Source organism: Ochotona curzoniae, unplaced genomic scaffold (assembly GCF_017591425.1).
Source record: "Ochotona curzoniae isolate NIBS_2020 unplaced genomic scaffold, NIBS_Ocur_1.0 contig_2699, whole genome shotgun sequence".
NCBI lineage: Eukaryota > Metazoa > Chordata > Mammalia > Lagomorpha > Ochotonidae > Ochotona > Ochotona curzoniae.
In genome coordinates this window covers 18,313-43,476 of record NW_024465561.1, presented here as the reverse complement: position 1 = coordinate 43,476, position 25,164 = coordinate 18,313, and the positions used below count along the sequence as shown (strand labels likewise).

The 25,164-nt window shown below is 59.6% G+C and overlaps 2 protein-coding genes across 2 annotated transcripts; one reads left to right on the top strand and one right to left on the bottom strand.

Annotated features, from left to right (window-relative positions):
• Positions 1-2,547: 2,547 nt before the first annotated feature.
• On the top strand, positions 2,548-14,823 carry LOC121153551 (centrosomal protein CCDC61-like). Its single transcript, XM_040976136.1, has 14 exons — positions 2,548-2,594; positions 7,688-7,846; positions 8,088-8,170; positions 8,672-8,829; positions 9,374-9,535; positions 12,366-12,576; positions 12,663-12,745; positions 12,971-13,131; positions 13,215-13,290; positions 13,601-13,746; positions 13,856-13,931; positions 14,036-14,093; positions 14,436-14,508; positions 14,650-14,823. Exons 2-14 carry the CDS (start codon positions 7,699-7,701, stop codon positions 14,745-14,747), a joined length of 1,533 nt encoding a protein of 510 aa, XP_040832070.1. The 5' UTR covers positions 2,548-2,594; positions 7,688-7,698; the 3' UTR covers positions 14,748-14,823.
• Positions 14,824-15,201: 378 nt separating this feature from the next.
• LOC121153550 (peptidoglycan recognition protein 1-like) lies at positions 15,202-18,147 on the bottom strand. Its single transcript, XM_040976135.1, has 3 exons — positions 17,821-18,147; positions 15,782-15,903; positions 15,202-15,470 (listed from the first exon to the last, which is right to left on the bottom strand). Exons 1-3 carry the CDS (start codon positions 18,102-18,104, stop codon positions 15,292-15,294), a joined length of 585 nt encoding a protein of 194 aa, XP_040832069.1. The 5' UTR covers positions 18,105-18,147; the 3' UTR covers positions 15,202-15,291.
• Positions 18,148-25,164: the final 7,017 nt, after the last annotated feature.

Below are 25,164 nucleotides of genomic sequence, written 5' to 3'. Positions count from 1 at the left end.
ATTTATTTATATTTACTTGGAAGGTAGACTTAGAATAGAGATGCAGAGAAAGATCTTCCACTCACTGGTTCACTCCCCAAATGGTCCCAATGGCCAGAGCTGAGTTGACCCCAAGCCAGGTGCCAGGAGTTCCTTCCAGGTCTCTAATGTGGGTGCAGGGTTTCCGTGCTTTGGTCCATCATGCCTCCATGCATGTCATCCTCTTTGGATGCTAGTTTGAATTCTGGCTGCTCCACTTTCCATCCTGCTCCTGGCTCACGTGCTTGGAAAAGCAGGGGAGGATGGCCTCTGAATCCACGTGGGAGAACTGAAAGAAGTTCCTGGCTGCTGGCTTCAGCCTGGACCAGCTCCAGTGGTGTGTGCGCCCTCCTCTGTGCACGAGGTTTGACCCACCTTTGATCAGGTTACCATGACGTTCACTGCTCTGCCCAGCACAGGACATGTGTGCCTGTGCACAGCCCCCCCATGGCATGTTCTGGACCCTGTGCACAGCCCCCCCATGGGTGTGTTCTGGACCCTGGCGGCTTCCCTTACCTTTCTGGACACCCCAAGCTCAGCATTTCCCTCCCAGCTCAGCGCCAGCTCCTCCGGAGTCTCCTCTGCACTCCCAGTGTCAGCCTGTACTTTTTTCCTCTTCTCTCTCCTCTGGTCCCTCGCTCCTGTGTGAAGGACACTCACCCTCACATACTCTCATACACAGACTGTCTCCTCTCTGATGGCTCATGACCCAAATGCCTGTGACAGCCAGGCCAAATCCAGAAGCCTGAAACCCAGCCGGTGTCTCCCCCGTGGGAGGCAGGCACCCAGGCGCTTGAGCCACCACCTGCTGCCCCCCAGGTCGTGCAGTAGCAGCAGTTGGAACCAGAGCCTCGGACTTGACCCAGGCCTTCCAGTACGGGATGATGGCTGGGTAACGCCCCCCAAAAGAAGACCTTTAATGGGCAGCCAGGAAAGACTGCTGTCTTCCGCTTCTGTTTGTGACCTGTTGTACTCACCTAGCCTGGGGGGCTGGCGGAGTAGCCTTGTGTATTTATGGGATGTGGGGCACGCAGTTGGTGGGGGTGGGTTACTGGATGACAGACAGGTGTGGATGGGATGTTTGCTTCCATGTGGTTCGCAGGTAGGTGTCCTGGGGTAGGTATAAGTCCCACCTAGGGTCCGCTGTCCAAGGTGCTAATTCACCAGGGACCTGGCCAGGCTCTTGCAAAGGCAAGAATGTGGCTCTCTGGTCCCCAAGCCCTTGTGTAGGGGAAATGAGGCAGGCGTCTAAAGGACTGAGCCAGAAGCAAGCCTGGAGAAAACATTTTCTTTCCAAAAACACAGCCAGCATATGAATGGAGTGTGACGGCAATGTTCCAAAAAAAAAAAAAAAAGAATTCAGATGATGTCATCCATACTGTGAAGTTGAACCATGAGCTAGCTACACTGTAATGAATTTTTTTTTTACAACGTCCCCTTGGCCATGCTGGAGAAATATGACTGTCCTCCCCTCTCTGTGCATAAGGGGTTCGTCCAGGCCTGCTGTTTGGGGGGATTTTTGCAATGTTTGTACTATTTGTTAGGTCTTTCGGGCATGGAATTTGCTATGTCATATGCTAAGTGATTTTTTTTTTCTTTTGGGAGTCTTTGTAGGGGCCAGCGTTGTGGCACAACTTGGCATCCCATAGGGTGCCCCACTTCCCTTCCAGCTCCCTGCTACCTGGAAAGGCAGCGGAGGATGGCCTGGGATGCTTGGGTCCTGCGCCCACGTGGAAGACCTGGATGGAGTTCCAGCCCCGATGACTGCGGCCATGTGGGAAGTGCAACAACGGCTGGAAGACCTCTCTGTTTTCCCTTCTCTCTGTAACTCTGCCTTTACAATAAATCTTTTAAAGAAATAACATTTCAGAGGCAGAAAGATCCGACCCACTTTCTCGTGCTTGTGTTTCTGTATTCTTGCTCCCCTCAATTCCATCAGTCACTCAGGAGCCGCGTGGTTCTCCAGGAAAGCGTTTATATCTCTCTGAGCCTGTTTGGCTGGCGGCAAAATGGAGATCCAAGTCAAAATCAAGCCTCACTTTGCAGCGTCGTCATGGATTTTTACGTAAGCCACAGCCTGCACAGCGCTCACCGCAGCCTCAGAACGCACCGAGCGACCATCAACCGGTCCCGACCCAGAGAACATTCCCACAGCTCCCGGACCTGCGGCCACCACCGCACGGTGCGCGCGCACACCCGACTCCCTGCTCCAGCCACGCCCACCTGGGCGGGGCCTAGCCCGCCGTAGCAGGCGTGGGCGGAGTCCAGGAGCTCCTTCCGGGATTCTCCCCCCCAGCCTCCATCCCTACACCCAACCTCTTTGCGTGACTGGCAGCTCGTTGAACCAGTTATGATTGGAGAGGGTCTTGACGTGCGGGAACTCCCTCAGTTCGGATTGGAACGCCTTCGAGAGGGCGGGTTCTCGCCTGAGGTGGGGCGGGACAGCCTGACGGTCGTCTGCTTGGACGAATGGAAATTAGGCTGTGGGAGAGCCCGAGCCAATTAGGAGCGAGGAAGCCGGCTCCTGGGGCGGGGCCGGAGTGTCGGCGGTTGAACGGCTCGTGTCCGCGGAGGAGGTGAGGAGCGGCGGGAGCGGCGGGTGCACGGGGCCCCGGGCGGCCGTCCTGGGGGGCGGGGGCTGGGGGGCGATCGGGGAGGGGCGGCGGCGGCTGGGTGCCCTTTAACTCGGGGCGATGGGGCGGAGGACAGCGGTGTGAGTTATGGGGTGTGTCCCGGGTCTCTAAAGTTGTCCGAAGGGGAGACGGCGGCAGGGCGCTATAAGCCTCACCTAGATGTGATCTGAGGGCTGCCCGAGTTCGAATCTCGGTTCTCCCACTTGTTCTGCAGAGGCCTTGGGGCCGGGCGCTGGACCCCGAGGGAGGCTCTAGCAGCGTCCTCCTGGACCCGAGGACCTCGTCGTCTTATGGCTTGCCTCCCTGCCTTTGCATTCCCTAATGACTCCCAGACCTCCAGACGCACGACCCCGCCCCCGGGACACCCCAGGGCATGCGTGGGGTCGTGCACACGCGACATTTGTCTTTTTGCTCCTGGCTGGTCTGGGGTTGTCTTGCGTTGCCTCCCGGTTCCATCACCCACACGGGTGGTGAGTGGGATCAAGCGCATCCCACTCTTGGTACAAGTGCCTCTTGCAGAGCAGATCCGAGTGGGCTCCCTTGCAGCCACTCTGGCCTCACCGTCTCCCGTGTTTAACCTGATCTGGTTGCTGTGAGCTCCTCCCTGGGCTCCTGGCCTCTGCCTCCTCCCCCTGGAGGGAATCCTATGAAAATAAAAATCAGATCTTCCATGTGCTGCTTCATCCCCCAGCTGGGCCAAGTCGAAACCAGGAGACAGGAGCTTCCTCCGGTTCTCCTGCTCGGGTGCAGGGTCCCAAGGCCTTGGGCCATGCGCCACTGCTTTTCTAGGCTGCATGGGAAGTGGAGCAGCCGAGACTGGAACCCGTGCCCATATGGGATGTTTTAGCCTGCAGGCGGAGGATTAGCAGGTTGAGCTACCGTGCGGGCCCTAGATTGTTTTCAGACCGTGTTCCTGGCTCCCACCTCACTCAGCTGGCCTCCGAATTCCTTAGCCAACCCAGCCTCCTCCTCTCTTCCTCAGTTCCCGCCACAGCCCCCTCACCCACACTGCTGAGCCACTCTGGGCGTCCTGGCTGTCTTTTGAATCCAGCAAACCCGTCCCCACCGCAGGGCCACTGTCCTTGCCATTCCCTCCATCTGGCTGCGGTTCCCTGCTTGGCTGCATGGCTCAGCCCCTCCCTGCTGCCCCACAATCATCAGGTCTCTGTGAGGAGGTCAGCCTCACACGTGGCCCCGCTGCCCACGCACCTCAAAGTAGCTTTTGATGCTGCGGAGGTGGGTGTGTGTGGCTCTCCCCCTGGGGGTGGGGTGATACCAGGACTCAGACTCCCCCAGTGGGGGCACAGATGTTAGGTGGTCCTTCTGTGGTGTCGGCCACCCCAAGTTCTCCCTGCTTCGGGTGGTGGGTGGGGCCAGGGTTGGGTATCAGACTGGGCAGACTGTGGTCCCTGGTGTGCCATGGCCCACTCATGAAACACTCTGGGGCTGGCTTGGAGCCGAGGTGGGGAGGGTACTGCTGTCAACACACTCCTCTCCTGTGGCCACTCTGCTGGGCAGGGCTGGGGATGCTGGGGACCCTGCCAGAGTCAGAGAGGCCTTCCTGCAGGAGAGCATACTCCGCTGATGGGACCCTGGAGAGTGGGTGGAGGGGAGAGACCAAGGCTCCCTCCGAAGGGCCAGGAACCCTGTGCACGTGGTCTCCTGTGACACAAGCGATCCCCACTGCAATGCCTCCAGGCAGGGCATTGCAGTTCAAGAAGGTTGCCAGCTTCTCATGGGCCCAGTACAGGGATGGCAGTGGCGAGTGCAGCCACTGTTGGAAATATCTTCCATTCATTAACGCTTATTATTTTTAAAGATTTATTTTTATTGGACAGTCAGATACACAGAGAGGAGGAAAGACAGAGAGGAAGATTTTCCATCCACTGATTCACTCCCTAAAGCGGCCGCAATTGCTGGAACAACGCTGATTCAAAGCCAGGAGCCTCTTCCAGGTCTCCCACACGGGTGCAGAGTCTCAAAGCTTTGGGTTATCCTTTACTGCTTTCCCAGGCCACAAGCAAGGAACTGAATGGAAAGTGGGGCCACTGGGATTAGAAACGGCACCCATATGGGATCCTGGCACATTCAAGGCGAGGACCTTTTGCTGCTAGGCTATTGGGCTGGACCCTAAGACTTATTTTTTATTTGAAAGACAAACTTATAAAGGAGGGAAAGAGATCTTCCACCCACTGGTTCATTCTCCAGTTGGCCACAATGAATGGCTGAAGCTGGGCTGGTCTGAAGCCCGGAGCCAGGAGCTTCTTCTGGTTCCCCCAAGGTTTTGTGCCATCCTCCATTGCTTTCCCAGGCTACAATCAGGGAGCTGGATGCAGCCCCCATGTGGGATGCCAGAGCTGCCTGTGGAAGGTTAGTTTATCCTGTCAGGGTGCCAGCCCCAGGAAGCACCTCCTATGCATCGACTCAATCACCTCTCATTCTGGTCACTGTACTATTGGAGAGGACCAGGAGGGGGCAGGTGCCTCACCCCAGGCCAGGCCATAGGAGCTTGGGGGTCTGAGCCCAGAGGGCCCCAGCCTGCAGCAGGTGCCAGGCGGGAGACCACGGGTGGGTTGGTGCTAGGAGGCACAGGCCAGGGCAGAGGCTGGGTGATTAATTGGGGACCTGATTCCTTGACTCTGGCTATAGGATTGTAAGCAAGGGTCAGTTTCACCTTCCCTAATGACCACGGGGGAGCACGCCCGGTGCAGGCCTGACTTTACTCGCTAGCAAGGGTCGAACCTGAGGCTGGTGCTGGAAGCTGAAGCTGGGGAAGATGAGCGAGGGCGAGCTTGGAATTGGGGTGATATCAATGACCAGGGTGCGGCCCTGGTCCCGTAGTAAGGATGGAGGATGTGGGTAGAGGGCCAGGGTCTGGCGGTGGGTGGAGGGGAGTGGCCCTGGGGGATCCCAGAAATGGGTGAGAGACTGTTCCCCGGGGAGGGGGCTCTGGGAAGTGCAGGGCTGTAACTTGTACCTGCCGTGAGGGGAAGTGTCTCACCACTTGGGAGAGCATGGACTCGGGTGGGCTGTGGAATGCAGGTGGAAAACGGTGTGGGGAAAGTGGAACGTGGGACTGGGGTGTGGGGGTGGGGTGATGGGATTGCGGAATACAGGAGGGCCCTGGGAGCTATGGGGTCAGGAGCTGTGGGGAACTGTGGGGTAGGGTGGGAAAGTGGGGAGCAGATGCACTGGCCCTCTTCCACTTGCACAGAGCGGGCTGGAAATAAGGGGACTGATGGGGTGTGTCACACAGGGAGAGAGGAGAGTGGGGTTCTGTGGAGAGGAAGGAAACGCAGAACCTTCCCACTGGAGGCTGGGCCAGGGAGGAGGGTCGGGCCGCACACATGTGGGATTTATTCCATCAGAGGCGACAGAGCGTTTGGAAGAGGAGCTGGGCTGGGGAGGTGAGGGCGAAGCTTGTGCAGGTGAGGGAGGAGGTGGTGTGCGCAGGAGAGGGTTGAATTCCAGCGGAGAACTAACAACAGGTGCCTAGGTGGTGGGGCTGGGACTAAATTCAATGAAAGTGCAGGGTGCAGGGTGGAAGGGGTTGCTCTCCATGAGAGAATGGGGTGGGGGATGTATGCAGAAGAGTGGGGAGGGAGGAAGGCAGGGGTGAGGTGTGGAGCAGAGAGGGAGGAGGGCAGGGGTGAGGAGGTGTGGAGCAGGGAAGGAGGGCAGGGGTGAGGTATGAGCAGGGAAGGAGGACAGGGGTGAGGTGTGGAGCTGGGAAGGAGGGCAGGGGCGAGATGTGGAGCAGGGAAAGAGGGCAGGGGCGAGGTGTGAGCAGGGCACCGCTTCCCCTTGGTGGGCATGGTGATGCTGTGCTTGCTTGCCGACCTCCAGTGCCATGGCAACGGCGTGGTGCGGCTGCTGATTGGCTGGCGGGGTGTGAGGGGTGGGGCTGTGGGTGGGATCTATGGCATCTGGCCTGAGAGTGAGGAAGTCATTGGAATGAACAGTCAGACCCTGGGTTGTTAACCCACACCTCTGGTCCCTCAGAGCCAAGCAGAAATTACCCTAGTGTGGGTTTCCTGGGGGAAGGGGTCTCCAGGTTTCCGGAATCCCCTCCAGAAAGCACAAGAGACTGTCAGGACATCTGTGTTCCGGGGCCCCTGTAACGTGGCCTGGCCGGGTCTCTGCGGAGCTTTTAGGCTGGCGCCTTCTCCAAAGGTTCTGCCAGGCTCGGTGGGGGGAGCGCAGGTGCCGCCCCGGGCGGATAGAGGAGCGTGAGTGCCCGTCGGCCCCGCCGTCTCTGATCTCACCATCTCTTACCCTTTTCTGCTTGCTCAGCGGCTGCTGCCTGCACTGACCTCCCGGCTCTGAGAACAGCCCACAGCTGGCCCAGGTGTCGCTGTTCCCACCGCCTGCCCCTACACTGCGGGGTATGGGAGGGTCTCCCTCCAGGGAAGCAGGCCTGCCCACACCGTTCACACATATGCTGGCTGCCCTCACGCTGGTCTCCTGTGGCCTCCCCAGCTCCTGGTTTTATTTGAGCACTCTGATCCATCGTGGGGCAGGGGGAAGCCCCCATTCTGGGCCAGCACCTGGGGTCCGAGCTCAGGGCGCAGGCCAACCACCTCCCCCAGCTCCCGGGCTCCTGGCTGGGAGAGCAGGGGCCCTGGGAATGGGCTGCTTCCCAGGCAGCCCGCAGCCCTGGCGGTCCCCTCGCCCGGAGCCCTCTCCCCAGAGCCACAGCCTTCCCAGCCCCTTCTCTGCTCTGCTGCTCTGCCCACCCCACCGATCCTGGTCTCTCTGTCCAGCTCAGCTTTTCTGCACAAACATTCATGGTGTGAGTGATGGTCTCATTAAGGTGATATGATTGGCAACCATACATTCTTGTACGCCTGCATGGGCTCTTAGTCTACCCATTTACCAGATTAGGAAAGTGAGGCAAGGGCCCAGTGTGGTAGCCCAGTGGCTAAAGTCCTCATCGTGCATTCACTGGGATCTCATATAAGTGCCAGTTCATGTCCCTGCTGTTCCACCCACCTTCCCGGCCCTGCGCTCCCAGCCCTGCTTTTCCCTGTCCGCAGTGACCCTGGCCATGAACCAGCCAGCCAGCCTGCAGGTGGACTATGTCTTCCGGGGCGTGGAGCACGCCGTGCGCATGGCAGTGTCTGGTCAGGTGCTGGAGCTCGAGGTGGAGGACCGGATGACGGCTGACCAGTGGCGGGGCGAGTTCGATGCCAACTGTGAGTGTGGCAGCCTGGGGTGGGGCGGGCGGAGTGTGTCCCCCCAGCCCACAGGGACCCCACCTACCTGCCCCTTCTGTGCTTGGCCAGCAGCTCTGCGAGGTGGTGGTGAGAGGGAGGGGGCTGTGGGTGGAGGTGCTGGAGTGGGGGAGGTCTGGAGAGCTTGGGTGCCCCCTGCCTCTGGCTGGGCCAGTGGTCAGATCTCAGGAGGGACTCCCCCTCTCCCTCCCCCCTCCGTCAGTCATTGAAGACTTGACACACAAGACGGGGAACTTCAAGCAGTTCAACATCTTTTGTAACATGCTGGAGTCGGCTCTCACACAGGTAGGGCCAGGGCCGAGGCTGGGGGGGGTCCAGGCCGGAGTGCTCTGCGGGAAACCCTTCCCCTCCGTCTCCCCGGGAGACACAAGGCCCTGACTCCTGTCTCAGCTGCGATCGGCTTGTCCCAGTTCTGCTAGCACTTAGTGCTGTGGAGGAAGACTAGCGCCACTCACATTCGTTTTTAACGGTTTGAAAGAGGGAAGGAATGAACTGTCTGCTTGCTGGTTCACTCCTCAAACAGCTGCAGTGGCTGGAGCCGGTCCAGGCTGAAGCCAGGAGCTTGCAACTGCATCCGTGTCTCCCACGTGGGTGGCAGGGGGTGCCCAAGCAGTGATCCCAAGTCACGAGCAGGGAGCTGGATGGGAAGTGGAGCAGCCGGGACTTGAACCGGCGTCCATGTGGGATGCTGGCGTTTCCTGCTACAGATGTGCACTCAAGAGTTGTGCGGTGATAACAGGAGTGCACGCAGGCTCGGTGGCAGCTCCCGCTCCCCTCTCCCGACAGAGCAGTGAGTCCGTCACGCTGGACCTGCTGACCTACACAGACCTGGAGTCCCTGCGGAACCGCAAGATGGGGGCCCGGCCCGGCTCCGTGGCCCCCAGGTCAGCCCAGCTCAACTCGAAGCGCTACCTGATTCTCATCTACTCCGTGGAGTTTGACAGGTGGGGGCCGAGGCCGGGGAGGAGCCCCCTGGTCACCTGGACACGGGCAGGTGGTGAGGGAGAGAAGGGGCTGGTGATGGCCATGGGCAGGGGACAGTGTCCGCTCAGCTCTCGCGGCTCCTGGGTTTCCCAGTGAGAAGGGGAGAATACTCTAAGAACATAAGTGGCTGAGGGGAGCATCCGTGAGGCAGATTCCTCCATGGGGGAATAGAGGAACGGAGTTAGGCTTGTGCAGCAGCACCCCCTCCAGCAGGGGTGACAAGGAAGTGGCTGTAGTTTGTGCTTGTTGGGGGGCCCTGTCCTCGCTCGCGAGGGGCTCCTGGGTGGTGGTCCGTGCAATCTGCCGCGCGGCCTTGTCGCCCCCTGCTGGCGAAGCGGACATCGGCAGCCTGTTACCTGTGCAAGGGACTGGACCCCCATCCCCCCCCAGCCTGCTGCGTTTACCCCGGGAGGATTGGGGGATTGTTGAGTTTGGAGTCCTGGGGTGCCCTGCAGGGGGTTCTCAGCCTCTGAGGTTCCCCGGTTCTGGTCCTCCCTCCCGTAGGATTCACTACCCGCTGCCCCTCCCGTACCAGGGCAAGCCCGACCCCGTGGTCCTGCAGGGCATCATCCGCTCCCTGAAGGAAGAGCTGGGCCGCCTGCGCGGGCTGGACGGCCAGGACGCTCGGGACTCCCGGGAGACGGAGATCTGGCATCTGCGGGAGCAGTGAGTGCGACCTGGGCGGCCGGCATGGGGTCGGGTGTGGGTGCATGCAGGGACCTCGTGCTGGGCACTGTGAGTGCTGCGGACCAGGTGCCAGCAGGGAGGACCCGTCCTCTGCCCTCTGGGTCTGCCGGGAGGAGCCTGGCTGTGCTGGGCTGGGCTGAGGGGCAGAGGAGACTGGGGGTCAGCTGCTGGGTCAGCGTCCTCCCGCGGAGGCGCCTGCGCTTCCCAGGCCGGCCACACGGGGGCACCCTGAGCCTTTGGAACTTTCGGCAGAACCCACTTGGGGCCGGCAGCTGCGGCCAAGTCAGAGTTTGGGAGGAGAATCATTCGTTCATTCATTCGTTCATCCAACATCTACTGAGTGTGCGCACTATCTGTCACTAGCTAATGGTGTTCAAGATGTTTTTATTTATTTGAAAGAGTTACAGAGAGTAACAGCGATTGTCCATCTACTGGCTCACTCTCCAAACGGGCCATACAGCAGGGCCCGGGGCATGCCAAGCCTGGAGCTTCACTTGGGCCTGCCGTGCGGGTGCAGGGCCCACCCTCCGCTGCTTTCCCAGGCGGATTGACAGGGAGCAGATAGGAAGTGCAGCAGCAAGGACTGGAACTGGTGCCCACGTGGGATGCTGGCGGCCCAGGTGGTGGCCTGCCTGCCCCAGGGCACCACAACCCCGGCCCCTAATTACTGTTTCTGTGCTCTATGTTCCCTGACACTTGCGGTCCAAACGCTCTTCATCAGCTCCCGGAAGCGTGTAGCTCTGTCATTGTTGGTGTCATTGTGAGGCCCAGACAGCTGTCCAGGCTGTCCTGCCTGGGACGCGGGGTAGAGGTGAGGGAGGCGGCCTGGCCCCGGGGCCTGCATTCCTGCACCGTGAGCCAGACAGGTGCAGCCTCTGTCCCAGCGGGCGTGGAGAGCCGAACAGAAAGCAGAGATGGTGCTGGTATGCAGCGCTCTGCTGTGGCTGGTGCCGGCACCAGGGAGAGGCGCCTCAGAGCCACGGCAGGTGGGAGGAAGAGCAGAGAGCGCACAGGCGGGCCAGGTTCGCCAAGGCGTCTCGGCTGGGGTCCCAGGAGAAGGAGGCAGGCTGCGGGGACTGAATGGAAGCTTCTTGGGGAGCCCCAGGTTTCCAGAATGTTCCTTAGGAAAGGGCGCGAGCCCATGTAGAAGTGGATGGCAGTGTGTCACGCGTGCACGGGCCCTGCGGCCTCAGTCTCTGCACGTGGTGCTGGTCTTGTTGGGTCTGCTCAGAGGGGCGGATCCCATGCTGGGTTAGCAGCTTCGTAAGCCCAGAGCATTTCATGGTTACATGTCACCCGGGAGGCACTAGAGACACGTACCCATCCAGGATGACCAGTACCCCAGGTCATCTGGCCCCCCTGTGGGTGTGGCTGTACTTCTCTGATGATCTCATAAATGCTTTTTCTTTCATTTTCCTTTTAAAAATATATTGGCCAGTGCAGTGGCTTAACAGGATAAGCCTCTGCCCGTAGTGCTAGCATCCCATTTAGATGCTTAGTTTGAGTCCTGGCTGCTCCACTTCCCATCCAGCTCCCTGGGAAGCAGCTGAGGATGGCCCAAGTCCTCAGGCCCTGCACCCTCATGGGAAACCCGGAGGAAGCTCCTGGCTCCTGGCTTCAGATTGGCTCAGCTCCAGCCATTGCAGCCATTTGGGGGAGTGAATCAGCAGACAGAAGATCTTTCTGTCTCTCCTCCTCTCTCTGTAAATCTGTATTTCAAATAAAAATAAATAAATCCTTTAGGAAAAATACACAATATATTACTTGAAAGACGGAGGGATTGAGATGGAAGAGAGACAGCGAGAGATCTTCCATCACTGGTCCCCTCCGCAAATGCCCCCGAGTGCAGGGCTGGGCCACACTGAGCCGGAGGGTCACACTCCTTCTGGGTCTCCCACCTGGGTGGTGGCGACTCATGTCCTGGGGCCATCCTCCGGCCATCCTCCACTGCTTCCCAGCACGTTAGCACAGAGTTGGGTCAGAAGTGGAGCAGCCGGGACTCGAACCCAGCACTGCTTATGGGATGGTGGTGACAATCCCTGTGCCACAGTGCTGTTCCCTGTTTTTTAACTTTCTCGTTGTGAGATGCGATCCATATAAACTGAGGAGTGCGCAGTAGGAGCCTGCAGCTTACCAAGCCTCCCGCAGCACAGCTGCCCGACCGGGAGATCCCAGCTCTGCTGTCCAGCCCTGGCCCAGCTCCGGCTGTTGCCTGGCGCCCAGGGAGTGAGCCAGCAGGAGGGAACGGCGCTGGGCTGAGTGTTGTCCAGGTCCCCCGGGGGTCAGCGGTGCCTGCTTCACTTCCTTCCGCCCCTGTTGCTGCTACAAACATGGCAGGCAGGAGTCCCAGGGAGTAGTCCACGGTGTTCTTTCGCCGAGGAGAGGATTGTGTGATCAGATCAGCCTTGCATTTTACGGAGTCCTCCCTGAAATGGGAGCCTGTCAGACCGGAAGCTGGAAGTGGGGGCCCTCTGTGGGACAGCTAGAAATCCTTTAGAATCAGAACTCACTCGGCTGGGTTCCCAGCCCTGCATCCCCTGGCCCCGGGGAGGAGGGCGCGCGCGCGCGTGTGTGTGTGTGTGTGTGTGTGTGTGTGTGTACACGTACGCGCACGGCGCTGCCCCTAGGCTCCCTCCCGGAGGAGGGGGAGGTAATATGGCCCTGGTCCTTCCCCGTGAGGTTAACTGGCACTGCGGGGGGAGGGGGTCCCCTGCCTTGGCCCTTTGCTAGGGGGAGTGAAATGATGGGTGTGGGTGAGGAGGAGTAGGGTGCATGGGGCCCAGCGGCTCTCTCCCAACCCTCGCCATAGGGTGTCGCGCCTGATGTCGGAGAAGCGAGAGCTGGAGACCCAGCTGGGCCGATCGCGCGAGGAGGCGCTGGCCGGCCGGGCGGCGCGCCAGGAGGCCGAGGCCCTGCGAGGGCTCGTGCACAGCCTGGAGCTGGAGCTGCGGCAGGAGCGCGGCCTCGGACACCGGGGGTCGGGCCGCCGCGGCCAGGACTGCCGCCGCCTGGCCAAGGAGGTGAGGGCCGGGGCGGCCGGCGGGGCGGCGGGGGCGCGGGCCTCGGCCTCCCTGGGGACCTCTGCGCGCCTCTCCCCTCCCGGCAGCTGGAGGAGGTGAAGGCGTCGGAGCGGAGCCTGCGCGCGCGGCTGAAGACGCTCAACGGCGAGCTGGCCCTGTACAAAAGAGGGTGAGGGACGGGGCCGGCAGGTGCGCTTGGGGCCGGGCACGGTGGAGCCTAAAGGGGTGCGGGGCTTGAGGCCGGGACTGGAAATGGGGACCTGGAGAGGCCCGTGGTCTGGCAGGGGATTTCTTGGGCAGTGCGCGTCTGGGAGCTGGAGAAGGTGCTGTCGGGCCGGGGTGGGGCTGTCCAGGCGCCCGCCAGGAACACTAACAGCGCGCCTCACGCTCCCAGGAGACGGACTACACCGGTGGCGCCGGCCTCGGCCAGGGACAACCGGGCTTCGACGTCCCGGGAACGCTCCACGTCGCGGGGCCGCGCGGCCGCTCGGTCCTCATCTCGGGAGAGCGGCCGGGGCCGGGGTCGGCCTGCTCGGCCCTCGCCCTCGCCCACAGGTCTGGGCCTGCCCTGCTCGGGGAGCGGAGGCAGGGATGGTGGCCAGGGGCGATCCCATAACCCCACCTCCACTTTATCTTAGGTGGTCGTGCCACCCGCTTCGACCCCACGGCCTTTGTGAAAGCCAAGGAAAAGAAACAGAGGGAGATCAAAATGAGGTGAGGGCAGTGCCCTGCTCAGCTGCCCCACGCCTGGCTGGGGGCCTCCCATCTACCTGACTCCCATCTACCTCCATCGCCATTCCCTTAACGCCCTCCTCCCTCCCCACCCCCCAGCTCCCGCTGCTCACTGACCCTGCCCCCTTCCCGGGCCCTCCCCTGCCTGCTCACCGCTTCCTCTTCCCACCTGGCCAGCGCCCCTCAGCCCTCTCTGGGTTTGGCCTGGAACCCGCTGGGGAGGTGGGTGCAGCAGGACCCTTCCCTGCCTGGCTGAGCCACCCATGGGGGGGTCTCCTTCTCTGTTTTTTAGGCAGCAGCAGCAGCAGCGGAACCGACTGGGCGCTGGGGCGAGCGGGGACGGTCTGTCCATCTCGTGGTCCCGCCAGGCCCGGCCTCCTGCTGCTGTGACCAGCCGCGGGGACGCAGCTAACCGCTCCCGACACCGCAGTTCCTCGGGTAATTGGCTGGAGGTCGTGGTAGTGGCTGGTGGGGTCAGGTGGGCGGGTGTGGGGGGCTTAGGGGTGCGGTGGGTGGAGGCTGAACGCTCACACCAGGTCCTCTCCAGTGGACAGCTTCCGCAGCCGCTGCTCCTCCGCCAGCTCTGGCAGCGAGCTGGACTTCTCCCAGTCGCTCTCCAGAGGGTGAGCCTTGGGCTGGGGGAGTGGGTGATGAAGGGCAGGGCCCTTGAAACCAGCAGGGATGACCCGGGTGCCAAGACTCCCTCCCCTGCTCCCACTATCCCCAGCAGCGCTCGCAGGCCCCGGAAGCCTTCCAGCCCCACGTCCTGGAATGGGTCCCACATGGTGAGTGTTGCCCTGGCCAGCAGCCCCAATAGCCTGTCATGTTGGGGTCCAGCTGCAGAGGGCGACTGTCGGGTGCCTCTGTGGCCAGGGACCTTGGGAGGCTGTTGGGTTGTGGGGGACACACTGGCTCAGGTGCTGAGTGCATGGCCATTCTTTTGCCTGTGTGTACCTCAAGTTTGTCAATTCAGTGGGTGCTAAGACATGAAGGGGTGACTTGGCATAAGAGGGGGTCCCAGCAGCTGCCAGTCCTTGTGCCTGTTGAAATGCAGAAATCCCAGTGGGATTTGGGGGACAGGAGTGAAGTGGAGTGTCTGAGCCCTTTCCTGGCTCCCCTGCCATCAGAAGTCCACGGCTCTGGAACGCAGCCATCATCAGAAACGCCTGGCCACCTCGGGGGGCTGGGTCCCCATCAAAGGTGAGCCTGTGGGACCCCACATCTGCCCTGCCTCCCCCCAGGCCCCAGGCCCCACTAGGAGAGGTCCCAGGGTGGCATGGGGGCAGGGTGGAGGGGCCTGCCACCTCAGACCCCACGAGTACCCGCCCCCCACACCCTCAGAGTACAGCTCAGACCACCAGGCGGCTGACATGGCTGAGATAGATGCCCGTCTGAAGGCCCTGCAGGAGTACATGAACCGACTGGACACGCGGTCATGATCGTGGGGGGCGGGGCTCTGCCGCTCTTGGGGGGGTCTCTGGTGTGGGAGGCCCTGGCCCTGCCCTCTGCCCAGGCCACACCTGCATTTTGTAAATAAACAGATTTGTCCTTGGGGGGCCCTCTCTGATGACTGAAGGGCAGGGCTTGGGTGGGGAGAGGAAGAGTGGGATGTGTGTGTGTTTCTGGGTGGGGGCTGGTGGGTGGCAGTGAGCACCCCGGGCCGGAAGCAGAGGCCCCGCCCCTGAGGGTGTGGGTGCTGTCCAGGCCCACAGGGTGCTGATTCCTGGGCTCTCAGCTGTGCAGCTGCTCCCCAGCTGGGCTCTGTGGGGTTTTGGTTTAGGGTCGGGGGCCCCTGGGTCCTGAGCAGCAGAGAGGGTGGAGGCCTGGGGGGAGGCTGGGGGGACCCCCAGGGAGGGGAGGGGAGAGGAGATGCTGGCTCACAGACACCGGTTGAGCTGCAGGTGGTTTATTGCCGGAGGAGGCGCTGGGGGCCCGGGTGGGGGAGGGAGGGCTGCGGGGCGGGGCCGGGCGGGGGCGCCGCCCTCACTCCCGGTAATGCGGCCAGGTCTGGATGATGTCGTAGAGCCGGTCACCCGGCGACAGCGTCTGCTGCACGTCCCGATGGCCTTTGACCTCGTAGTTGGAGCTCAGGATGCCCAGCGCCTGACCGCAGGCCAGCAGGCTCTGGGCCGCCCGCAGGGCGCGGGGATGGGGCGCCCGATCTGGTGGTGCAGAGAGGCGGGAGTGTGACTGGGGCTCATGTGGGGTGAAGGCGAGCGCTGAGCTGGACTTGAGCTGCGCGTGCCTCACCCGTGCATGGGGAGCGTGAGGGGCTGGGGAACCCCCAGGGAGGGCCCCCGCCTGCCCAGAAGCTGACCTCAGTGTCGGCAATCTTCACATCCTACCCCGCCCTCCATGCTGCGGTTGAAAATTGCCCCCACTATTAGTGAGGGGAGAGGCTCAGAAAATGGGGCCACCTGCCAGCGGGGCGTGCGGTGGCTCCCTGCTTTGCTGCCCACAGCGCCCAGCTCACCCATGAAGTTGCCCATGAAGCTGATGCCGATGGCTCTGGTGTTCCAGGTGGGCCCTGTGTGGTCACCCTTGATGTTCCAGCCACGACCCTCATACACCAGCCCATCTTCTCCAATCAGGAAGCTGTGTGGTTGGATGGGTGGGGCTTGATGAGTGAATGACAGCTTCCTGGGGGCAGTCTACCACCTCATCCACCGCTCCCCTTCTGCCTGTGCGGGAGCAGAGAGGTGGGCTCACCGGCCGGAGGATGTGGCCAGCTGGGCAGGGTTTCAGCCAGGTCTCTGTGGTGTTTCCACCCACTGTGTCCCAATTCCCAGGCTGCTTGCTGCCCTTGGTGGTCACTCGGGCCACAGGGACAGAGACGCAAGGCTCGGGGTGAGAGCAGGACCGACCCGGAGCCCCAGGATTTATCTTCCTCTGTAGTGTGTTTCCAACCCCGGAAGTACTTCCTGAAGACTTTCACGGAAGGCATCTCTGATGACTTGATTGACGCATGGGAATAAACTTGACCCACCCCTTGCAGTAGCATCTGCTCACTCACCCTCCCCGCTGTAGGGCGTTCAGCCTGGGGCCCAGCTGAGACTCTTGTCACTCAGGATCTGGTTCGCAGGACCCCTCCCACCTGGCCAGCCCCTGGCCCAGTGGCCTGGCTGTGCTCACTGTGCCCTGGCCACGCGGGAGCAGGAGCAGCGGGGGCATTCAGGGTCCTGAGGTGCCAGGAGCCACCTGCAGTCTGCCGCCTCCACAGAGGCGCCTGGCTTGGGGCCACCCTGAGGTTCCAAGCTAGCTGGTCCTTGGATGCAGCACCTTAAAGGCTGAGTGTGACAGCATTTGGAACTTGGGGTACCCATGGAAGTTTCCAGATTTCTTAGAGTAAGGTCTTCTACAGAGGGGCAGGGCCTGGGAACATGCATTCTTGGGATTTTGCAGGTGCCATCTGGGTTTGGGAGTCTGTGGGATTCCTCAGTCTGACTGGAGCCCCATCCCTGCAGTGGTCTCGTTGGTGAGGGCCTGGGAAGTGGGGTGCCATGGCCACACCACCCCGACCTTGTCTTCTCCCTTAAGTCAGCCTGTAGTTCTCTGCTCCATTAAACTTCTCACAGCGACTTGCCAGTCCTTACAGAGCCACCCCTTCCTCCCCTTAGACCCTGCCTGTGCCCCGTATAGCCCCCCATCTCCAGCTGCCCAGCCTCTGCCCCAGTACTCCCCGCCCACCATACCCTCCCTCAGCTCCCCGTCCCAGAACCGATTCAAAGTTCCTGCTCCCCCCAAGATCTCCTCCCACCCTGCCCCAAACCCTACCCTTTAGAGGGAGCATGGGGTGGGGGTGTCAGCCTCCTCACTGGGCTTTGCTCAGGGCTGGGTTGGCACTTCCTGGCCGTGTCCCCACCCCAGTGGTCCTCCCGTGGCCTGTTGTGTAGTTGATGCCTAAGGGCAGTGGCACCTGGGCTCCTGGGTCCCAGCAGAGGCTGGACAGCACCCCGAGAACTTAGCAGTGCTGGTTCCCTCCTTGCCGAGGTGGACCACGCCCCACAGGGTTCATGGGAACTCACGGGTAGGATGTAGCATGCCCCACCCCTTTCTGTTGCATGTGAGTCTGGTGGACGCCGGCCCCACAATTGACCTTAACCCCATCCCTGCCCAGCACCATGTTTCTGCCCTCCTTGCTCTACAGTTTGTTGTGCCCAAAACAGCCTCAGCCACTCCCATCCCTTGGCTGGCAGAGGAAGAAGTTGAAGGCAGCAGGTCCTGCCCCCAGGCCTCTGGCAGCCGCACTCGGAACCAGCCAGAGCCTGGCCCCTTGGCATATTCAGTCTGGTTTGCTGCCTCCCACCAGAGGCCCCACCCTGGAAGCCGGGCTTCCCCTGGAAGGGAGAGGAGACAGGTGTGTGCTAGAGCTGGCCTTCAGCCCACTCACCCGTTCTCATGGCATTGCTGTGCCGCGGGCACCTGCCAAGCCTTAGATGGTGATGGAGGGTGGGGATAGGGGTCCCCCTGAACCCCTGCTGGCGGCCCCCTCCGCCTGCCGCCAGTACTCACTTGTAGCCCACATCGCACCAGCCCTTCTGCTTGTGGAAGTGTTGCACGTTCTGCACCTGCTTCTCGCACAGCTCTGGGGTGTTGCAGTGGCTGCCCGCCGTGTGCGACACCACCACGTAGCGCACGGGGTGGCTCAGGCGCTTGGCGCACTCAGACGCCCGGGCCTTCCACTCCCTGCGAGGCACAATGGGGCCGCAGACAGCCGTGGGTTGCCGGTTCCCAGCCTCTCCGAGGTCCAGGAGGGTCAGCAGGGCGCAGGCGAGCAGTGCGTGGCGGTGGGACATGGCTGCCAGGGCGCAGCTGCAAGGCCGGCTAGGAGCGCGCCCTGGCTGGGCGCCTTTATCTGTAAGGGGTGGGGGGTGGGGTTGGAGCAGCTGGGAAGCTCTTACCTAACCTTCACCTCCTCCCTCCCCCAACACCGTCCCGCAAGTACCAGCCTGCACGGGGTTTCCAGGGCTGCTCCCACGGGACAACCCCCGCCCCCTCCATGCTGGGCTTCCTCTTGCGGCAGGGCTGGGAGGGGGCACTTTGACTTTGGGTCAGGTGCCCGGTGCCCTCTCTCGCACTTCCTCCCTGTGTTTTCTGGAAGACCTAGGGTTTGGTTGCCCGAGCAGACTACCAAGAATTCACACCTGTGGGCATAGCTCCCCACAGACATTGAAATAGCAGCACTTCCTGTTTCGTTAAATCAGTCGCAATTCTGTGCCACTTAACCCTGGCAAGCAGAAGGGGTGTGTGTTGGGAAACCCATGCCACAGTGCAGTATACTGACGTGGGGGTAGTCAGGACCTGGGCCAAGGTGGGGGTGGTACTAGAGCCTGGGCCAGAGCCCAGAGGCAAGCCAGCTGTGCTGCAGCGCTGACGGCCTTGAGGCGGTGGGTCCCTCCAAGGGATGCAGGCTTCTCTGTGCCTCAGTTTCCCTGGCCTGCAGTAGTGAGTGATCACCAGGCTGCCCCAAGCACTTGCTCTGATTCTGTTCCTTGCACTTCAGTGGCTCTTTTTAATAAATTTGCCAAAATAGAGCAGGCATTGTGTGGGGGCACTTAGGGCACCTGTTGGGGTCCCCACATGCCACTCTGAGATGCCTGGATTGGATGCTCAGCTCCAGCTCCCTGTTAGTGCACACCTCTGAGAGACCTGCTGATGGCTCAAGTGGTCTCTGCCACCCACACAGGGGACCCAGCTGGAGTTCTGGTCTCCGAGCTTCTGCCTGGCCAAGCTTCAGCTATTGCAGGCTTTTGGGGGAGTGGACCTGGGGCAGGGGGAACTCTCAATTAAATATATATTATAGGGCTCAGCGAGGTAGCCTAGTGGCTAAAGTCCTCACCTTGCATGTGCTGGGATCCCATATGTGTACCAGTTCTAATCCTGGCAGTCCTGCTTCCCATCCAGCTCCCTGCTTGTGGCCTGGGAAAGCAGTTGAGGACGGCCCAAAGCTTTGGGACCCTGCACCCAGGTGGGAGACCCAGAAGAGGCTCCTGGCTCCTGGCTTTGGATCGGCTTAGCTCCAGCCATCGTGGCCACTTGGGGAGTGAATCAACGAATGGAAGATCTTCCTCTCTGTCTCTGCTTCTCTCTGTATATCTGATTTTCCAGTAAAAATAAATAAACCTTATATCTATCTATCTATCTATCTATCTATCTATCTAATTGAAACAATTTTGCAAGAATAATTCATGCTGGTTGCAACAAACTGAATTGCTGGAAATCTTGGCTTGAGTCTCACTCCCTCTGGTCTGCCCAGCTGAGGTCCCCTGGGAGAAAGGCGGGAAAGGATTGCTCCAAGTGCCTTCTTGCTGAAATCCATGACATTGCCCAGGCACATGCCAGGTGACTCTGTGTGCCCGACAGACCCGACAGAAGCGATCACATGCTCGCCCTGTGCCAGTCAGCCATTTCCAGTTTGTGAACCTGTGTCAGGGCTGGGGAAACCGAGCCCCAGCAGGGACGTCACCCACAGGGAAGCGAAGGCAGAGCCAGTTTGGCTCTGAAGATTAGCTTCCAAGTTGGCACTCCACTTCCTGCAGACTCAGAGAAGGCTGTTGTTTATCCCTCAAACAGAAACGGGCCTTGTGCATGGTTCCGCTGTTTGTTAAGTAAACGTTAGGTAATAACGTTCAGACACACCCCTCCAGGGGGCGGCGCACCTGATCCTAGCGGGTTCTGTGTAAGGTTTGCGCAATATTTCTTAGGAGAGGCTCAACCCAGGGTGTTCTGGTGCCTGGCAGCATGGTGCAGATTTACAGAGAGAGAGACAGACAAAGGTCTTCCATCTGCTGGTTCTCTCCCCAGTTGGCTGCAATGGCTGGAGCTGAGCCGATCTGAAGCCAGGAGCCAGGAGCTTCATCTAGGTCTCCCACGAGGGTGCAGGGGCTCAAGAACATGCAACCATCTCCAACTTCCTCCCTAGGTATATTAGCAGGGAGCTGAGTAGGAAGTGGAACGGCCAGGACTTGACCAGTGGCCAGCGATGCTGGTGTGCCAGGTGGATTATATGGCCCCAAGTGTGTAATCATATTATAAGCTAACAGTGGTGAAATGACAGCTCTATGTATCTTGATTGGGATTTTAAAAAAGATTAAAAAAAAACTTTATTAGAAAGATTTACAGAAAGGGAGACACAGAAATCTTCCATCCACTGGTTCACTCCCCACATGGCTATAATGGCTGGAACTGAGCTGATTTGAAGCCAGGAGCTTCTTCCGGGTCTCTCACAAGGGTGTAGGATTTTAGGGCTTTGGTCCAACCTCCACTGCTTTCCTAGGCAGGGAGCTGGATGGGAGGTGGGGCAGCCGGGACACGAACCAGAGCCATTATGAGATTCCGGTGCGTGCAAAGTGGGGACTTTTAGAGATTAGGCTGCCATGCTGGGCCCTGTTTTTCCTTTTTTAAAATTGGGTTGTTTGCAAAATGGAGAACAAAATCTCATAGCTGGGATTGTTGCACTATGGGCATATGTCCATCTCAGTCCTTTTTAGGAGCAGTGGAGAATGAAGCACATTGAGGAGACAGAGATGGGGGTGGGGGTGGGGGGGAGAGAGAGAGAGAGAGAATGTGAATCAGTCTTGCATTGGTGGATTCTCCAAACGGCCCGGCCTGAGCCGGGTGCCCCAGCTCTGTGCGTCTGGCTTGGTGCTCTCTGCTCTGTCCTGCATCTGTGTGCTGCCTGCCTCCCTGGCCTGTCCACTTGTGTGTCCCACAGGCACCTCTAAGGCAAGCCGTCTTGAATCTCTTCTCCCCTGAACCAGAGCTCGCCCTTGTCTCAGGGAGTGACGTCGCTGTCTTCCTGACACCACAGCCACACATCTGAGTGACCTCCCTGTGGCCAGCACCCAGCACGTGGCAGGTGTCCACTGAGCGGTGGGTGATGAGGGACTGGGCACACTGTGACCCAGGCACACCTGTCCCCACTCCCTCCATCCCAGTCCAGCTCCTGACTCCTGGAGCCAGCCCCTGTCTCCACAGGGAACCCTGGTGCACACCCCATCACCCCCATGAGGCGAAGGGCAGAGATGACCGGGTCCTTTCCGAAAAGTCACTCTTGAAATAAATCACATCCCTCCGTGGCTTCCCAAGGTTCTTGTGGGCGCGTGCCAGCTTCCACGGTCCCCACCCCCTACCCTGGGGGGGCTGCCAGCTCTGCAGTCACCCCCACAGAGCCTCTCGGAGCACGCCGCTCCCCCTGCCCCCTCTGTCCTGTCCCTATCTGCCCCACTTTCCCCCTCCCCCACAGGGTCTTGGCATACCACTCTGCACAAATTTGAAACCAGAGGAACTTTGAAAAAAAAAATGAATCAGGAAGCATGTACTTTCAGATTGCAAAATAAACGAGGCTTTTGTAAGAGGAGGGAAATTGACACCCCAGATTTCTCAGAGGTTCTAATAATATAAGCAATGGCCAGGTGGGGCAAGGTCTTCCTGTCACAGTTTTATTTATGCTGCATCTTCTGGGCCTCAAGTGGAGGTCACACCTGTGAGCATGACCCACAGCCTCTGTGGGGGTTGCAGTGTGCCTGAACTGCATGACCACATGGCTGTACCCTCCGTGTGCCCAGGGAGGCATCAGGCTGACCTAGTGGGCCTTAGAAGGTGGAAGGTTGGGGGCTGGTGCCATGGTGGAGTAGGTGTGTGAACCTCCACCTGCGGTGCTAGCATCCCGTAGAGGTGCCAGTTTGAGTCTTGGCTGTACCACTTTCAACCCAGCTCCTGGGAAAGCAGCGGAAGATGGCCTAGTGCCATCTTGGGACCTTGCCACCCACCTGGAAGATCTAGAAAAAGCCAGTGGCTCCTGGCCCAGTGCCAGCTAGTGGGGCAGTTGGGAAGTGAGCCAGCAGGCAGAACTCTGCCATTTCAACAAGTAAATGAATCTTTAAATAAAATGAGAGAAGGACACGTAGTTTGTGTCTTAAGAGCAAGGTCAGGGTCAAAGGACAATGTGGGTGCTTGCCTGAGTTTACTTGGAGGTCCTTGTGCCTGGCATGAGGACCCTTTTAGTAACCTCATCCCGAGAGCCACAGGCTGCAACAGGTGGCTTCTGTGTCACCTGCTCCTGGTGGCACCTGCTTTACCAGACGCCTCAGCCCAGGGCACTTCCCTCTGTTTGCGTCATCCAGACACAAGGGCTCTGCTTTGCACGCATCACAGCTATAGCTTCAGAACCCATTTGCATAATTAATTTCTGTCTCTTCTAGTATACAGGAATCTCAAAAGAATTCAGGGGGAAGAATGGAGCTGAGGACCGGCGTTTGGTATGGTGGTAAATCCTTGGCTGGCCATGGGTTCCTGCCTCCTCTCTCACTCCCAGCTCCCTGCTGGTGCACACCCCTGGAGGCAACAGGTGATGGCTGAGTCCTCCTCTGGCCCCTGGCCTCCACCTGGGAGACCTGGATGGAGTGTTTGGCTCTGAGCTTCAGCCTGGCCCAGTCTCAGCCATCTGAATGGCAGATCTGCCTCTTTTCCAGTCACAAAATAATGCCTATTTTGGTACATTTTTGAAATCCAGGCATCACTTTTCCATTCTTTGTGTTGTCCAGGGACTTTTTGAAGATTCCTTTACTTTTTTTTTTTTTTTTTGGTTAGACATTAAAACTTATTTATTTTTGCTGGAAAGTCAGATTTACAGAGAGAAAAATTGTTCATCTGCTGGTCCACTCTCCAAATGGCTGCAATGGTTGGAGCTGAGCTGATCCAAAGCTAGGAGCTTCTTCTGGGTCTCCCACATGGGTGCAGGAACCCAAGGCTTTGGGCCGTCCTCGACTGCTTTCCCAGGCTACAAACAGGGAACTGGATGAGAAGTGGAGCAACTGGGACACAACCCAGTGCCCACATGGGATCTTGGCACTTGCAAGGGGAGGATTAGCCAATTGAGCCATTGCGCTAAGCCTCTGACCCCCTGCATTTGATGTCCCTATAAGTGGGGCCCTTATTTATGGTCCTAGATGTGACTCTTGGGGGTGCCAGGGGAAGGTTTCAGCAATGCCATCAGGCCACTCGGAGTCCCCGGAACGGTGCCCGTGGAAGACAGAAGGGGCTCTGTTCTTGTTGCTATCTGTGTGTCCCCAGTTCCCGGCTCCTGGCCTGGGAAGCACACACATGGATGACCGCTGTGGATCAGCCCCTCCGCCTGTCCCTCCGAGGGGGACGCAGTGGCCGTCCTTACCTCACAGGGAGGATGTCATGAGCCTTGGGGCTGCCCCTCCCTCTGTGGTCCCAGGGACCCGAGCGCAGCTGGGGGGCCGTGTGCTGGGCTGCTAAGTACGCACGTCAGACATGAGGAATGGAGTATGACTGGGTCTCTCACACAGACACCTGCCAGAAAGGCAAAGCAGAGGAATGTGGGCAAAGCCACAGCCCTTCCTGTGTGACGGGGGTGGCAGAACAAGAGCATGGGTGCCCCACGAGCTGGGCAGCCTGGGAGGGAACGGGGAGGTCACTTTGGGGGAGATGTTTGGGCATCTGCGTGTTGACTCACCCAGTCACCCTCTTCGTTAGTTCCCCTTTCAGCAGCTTGGGATCCCCTCTAATAAACATTTATTTATTTAAAGATATATTTATTTGAAAGTCAAAATTACAGAGAGAGAGATCTTCCGATAGCTAGTTCATTCCCCAGATGACTGTAACAGCCAGGGCTGGACTGAAGCCAGGAGCCCAGAGCTTCGTCCAGGTGTAGCTGTGGGGCCCCGGGACTGGAACCACTTGCTGCTTTCTGAGGGTCATTAGCATGGAGTAACATTGGAAGTGGAACAGCCGGGTCTCAAACCAGGGAACATTGGGCATAGGGGATGCTGGCACAGTGGACTGTGGCTCTACTTGCGTCCATTTCTTCTTCCTCTTACCGGAGGGAGGTGCCCTCCTAGACCCCTCCTCACCCCCACCGGGTCCTTACTGTTGGGGGGAATCCTCTCCCCTTACCTGGGCTGGCACAGGCCCCCTCCGTTCCCCAGGTGCCCTGTCCTGCAGGCTACACCCTAACAGCCCCTCAGAGGAATCGAGGCATTCAGGACTCCCAGACACCTCAGCATCCTGCCCAGGAGCCCGGGGGCCTGGGACGGCCGGCTGCTGCTCCTCTTCCACAAGCCCCTCTCTTGGGGAGCCCACCACCAGGGCCTCCTGTGTACCCGCCTGCGTGTCCACAGCCCCACAAACAGGAACCCCCACTCAGGACTTTGGGGCTCACACCGTGGCCCCCCGGAGCGAGGTGGCAGGTGTAGAAGCAGGTCCTGGAAGGAGGCAGGGGTCTCAAGGTCCCCAGTGTGACCCCGGAATCAGGGTGTGGGCAGCTCCTTGTGCTGCATCCAACCCGAACCTTTTTTCAAGAAGTGCAGCCAGACAAAGTTTACTGAGGAGGCGGGTAAACAGACCAGCCGGCTGGGGTCAGTTCTACTTTCCTTCAGAGAGTGACCCCAGGAGAGAGTTAAATGGGCTTTTATAGAAAGAGTGAGTTATATAGCCATGGGAACCAGGTGAGTTGGGCAGCCACGGGAGGCCGACCTGGGGACAATGGGTGGACAGTGGGTAGGCTGGAGCAGCCACAGGAGGCAGTCACAGGAACAATGGGTGAGTAACTTCTACAATATTGATTCCTGGAACCGAGTGTTGCTGGCAGGGCATGCTAGCCCAGTGATCTGGCCAAAAAGCAGGAAACTGGCAAAGCATTTTTTTTTCTTTATTTTTGACAATCTTTACTTAGTTGATTAGGGCACAGAGTGTCACGGGTTACAGGAAGGGGGGTAAGACGATTGTTCCCACATTATTGCCCCCCCCCCGTATCTGGGGTAAAGAAGGAGATAAAGGGAGAAGCCCCACCCAGTCTCCCACCCACCCCAGGTCCCCGATGTGGGGCAT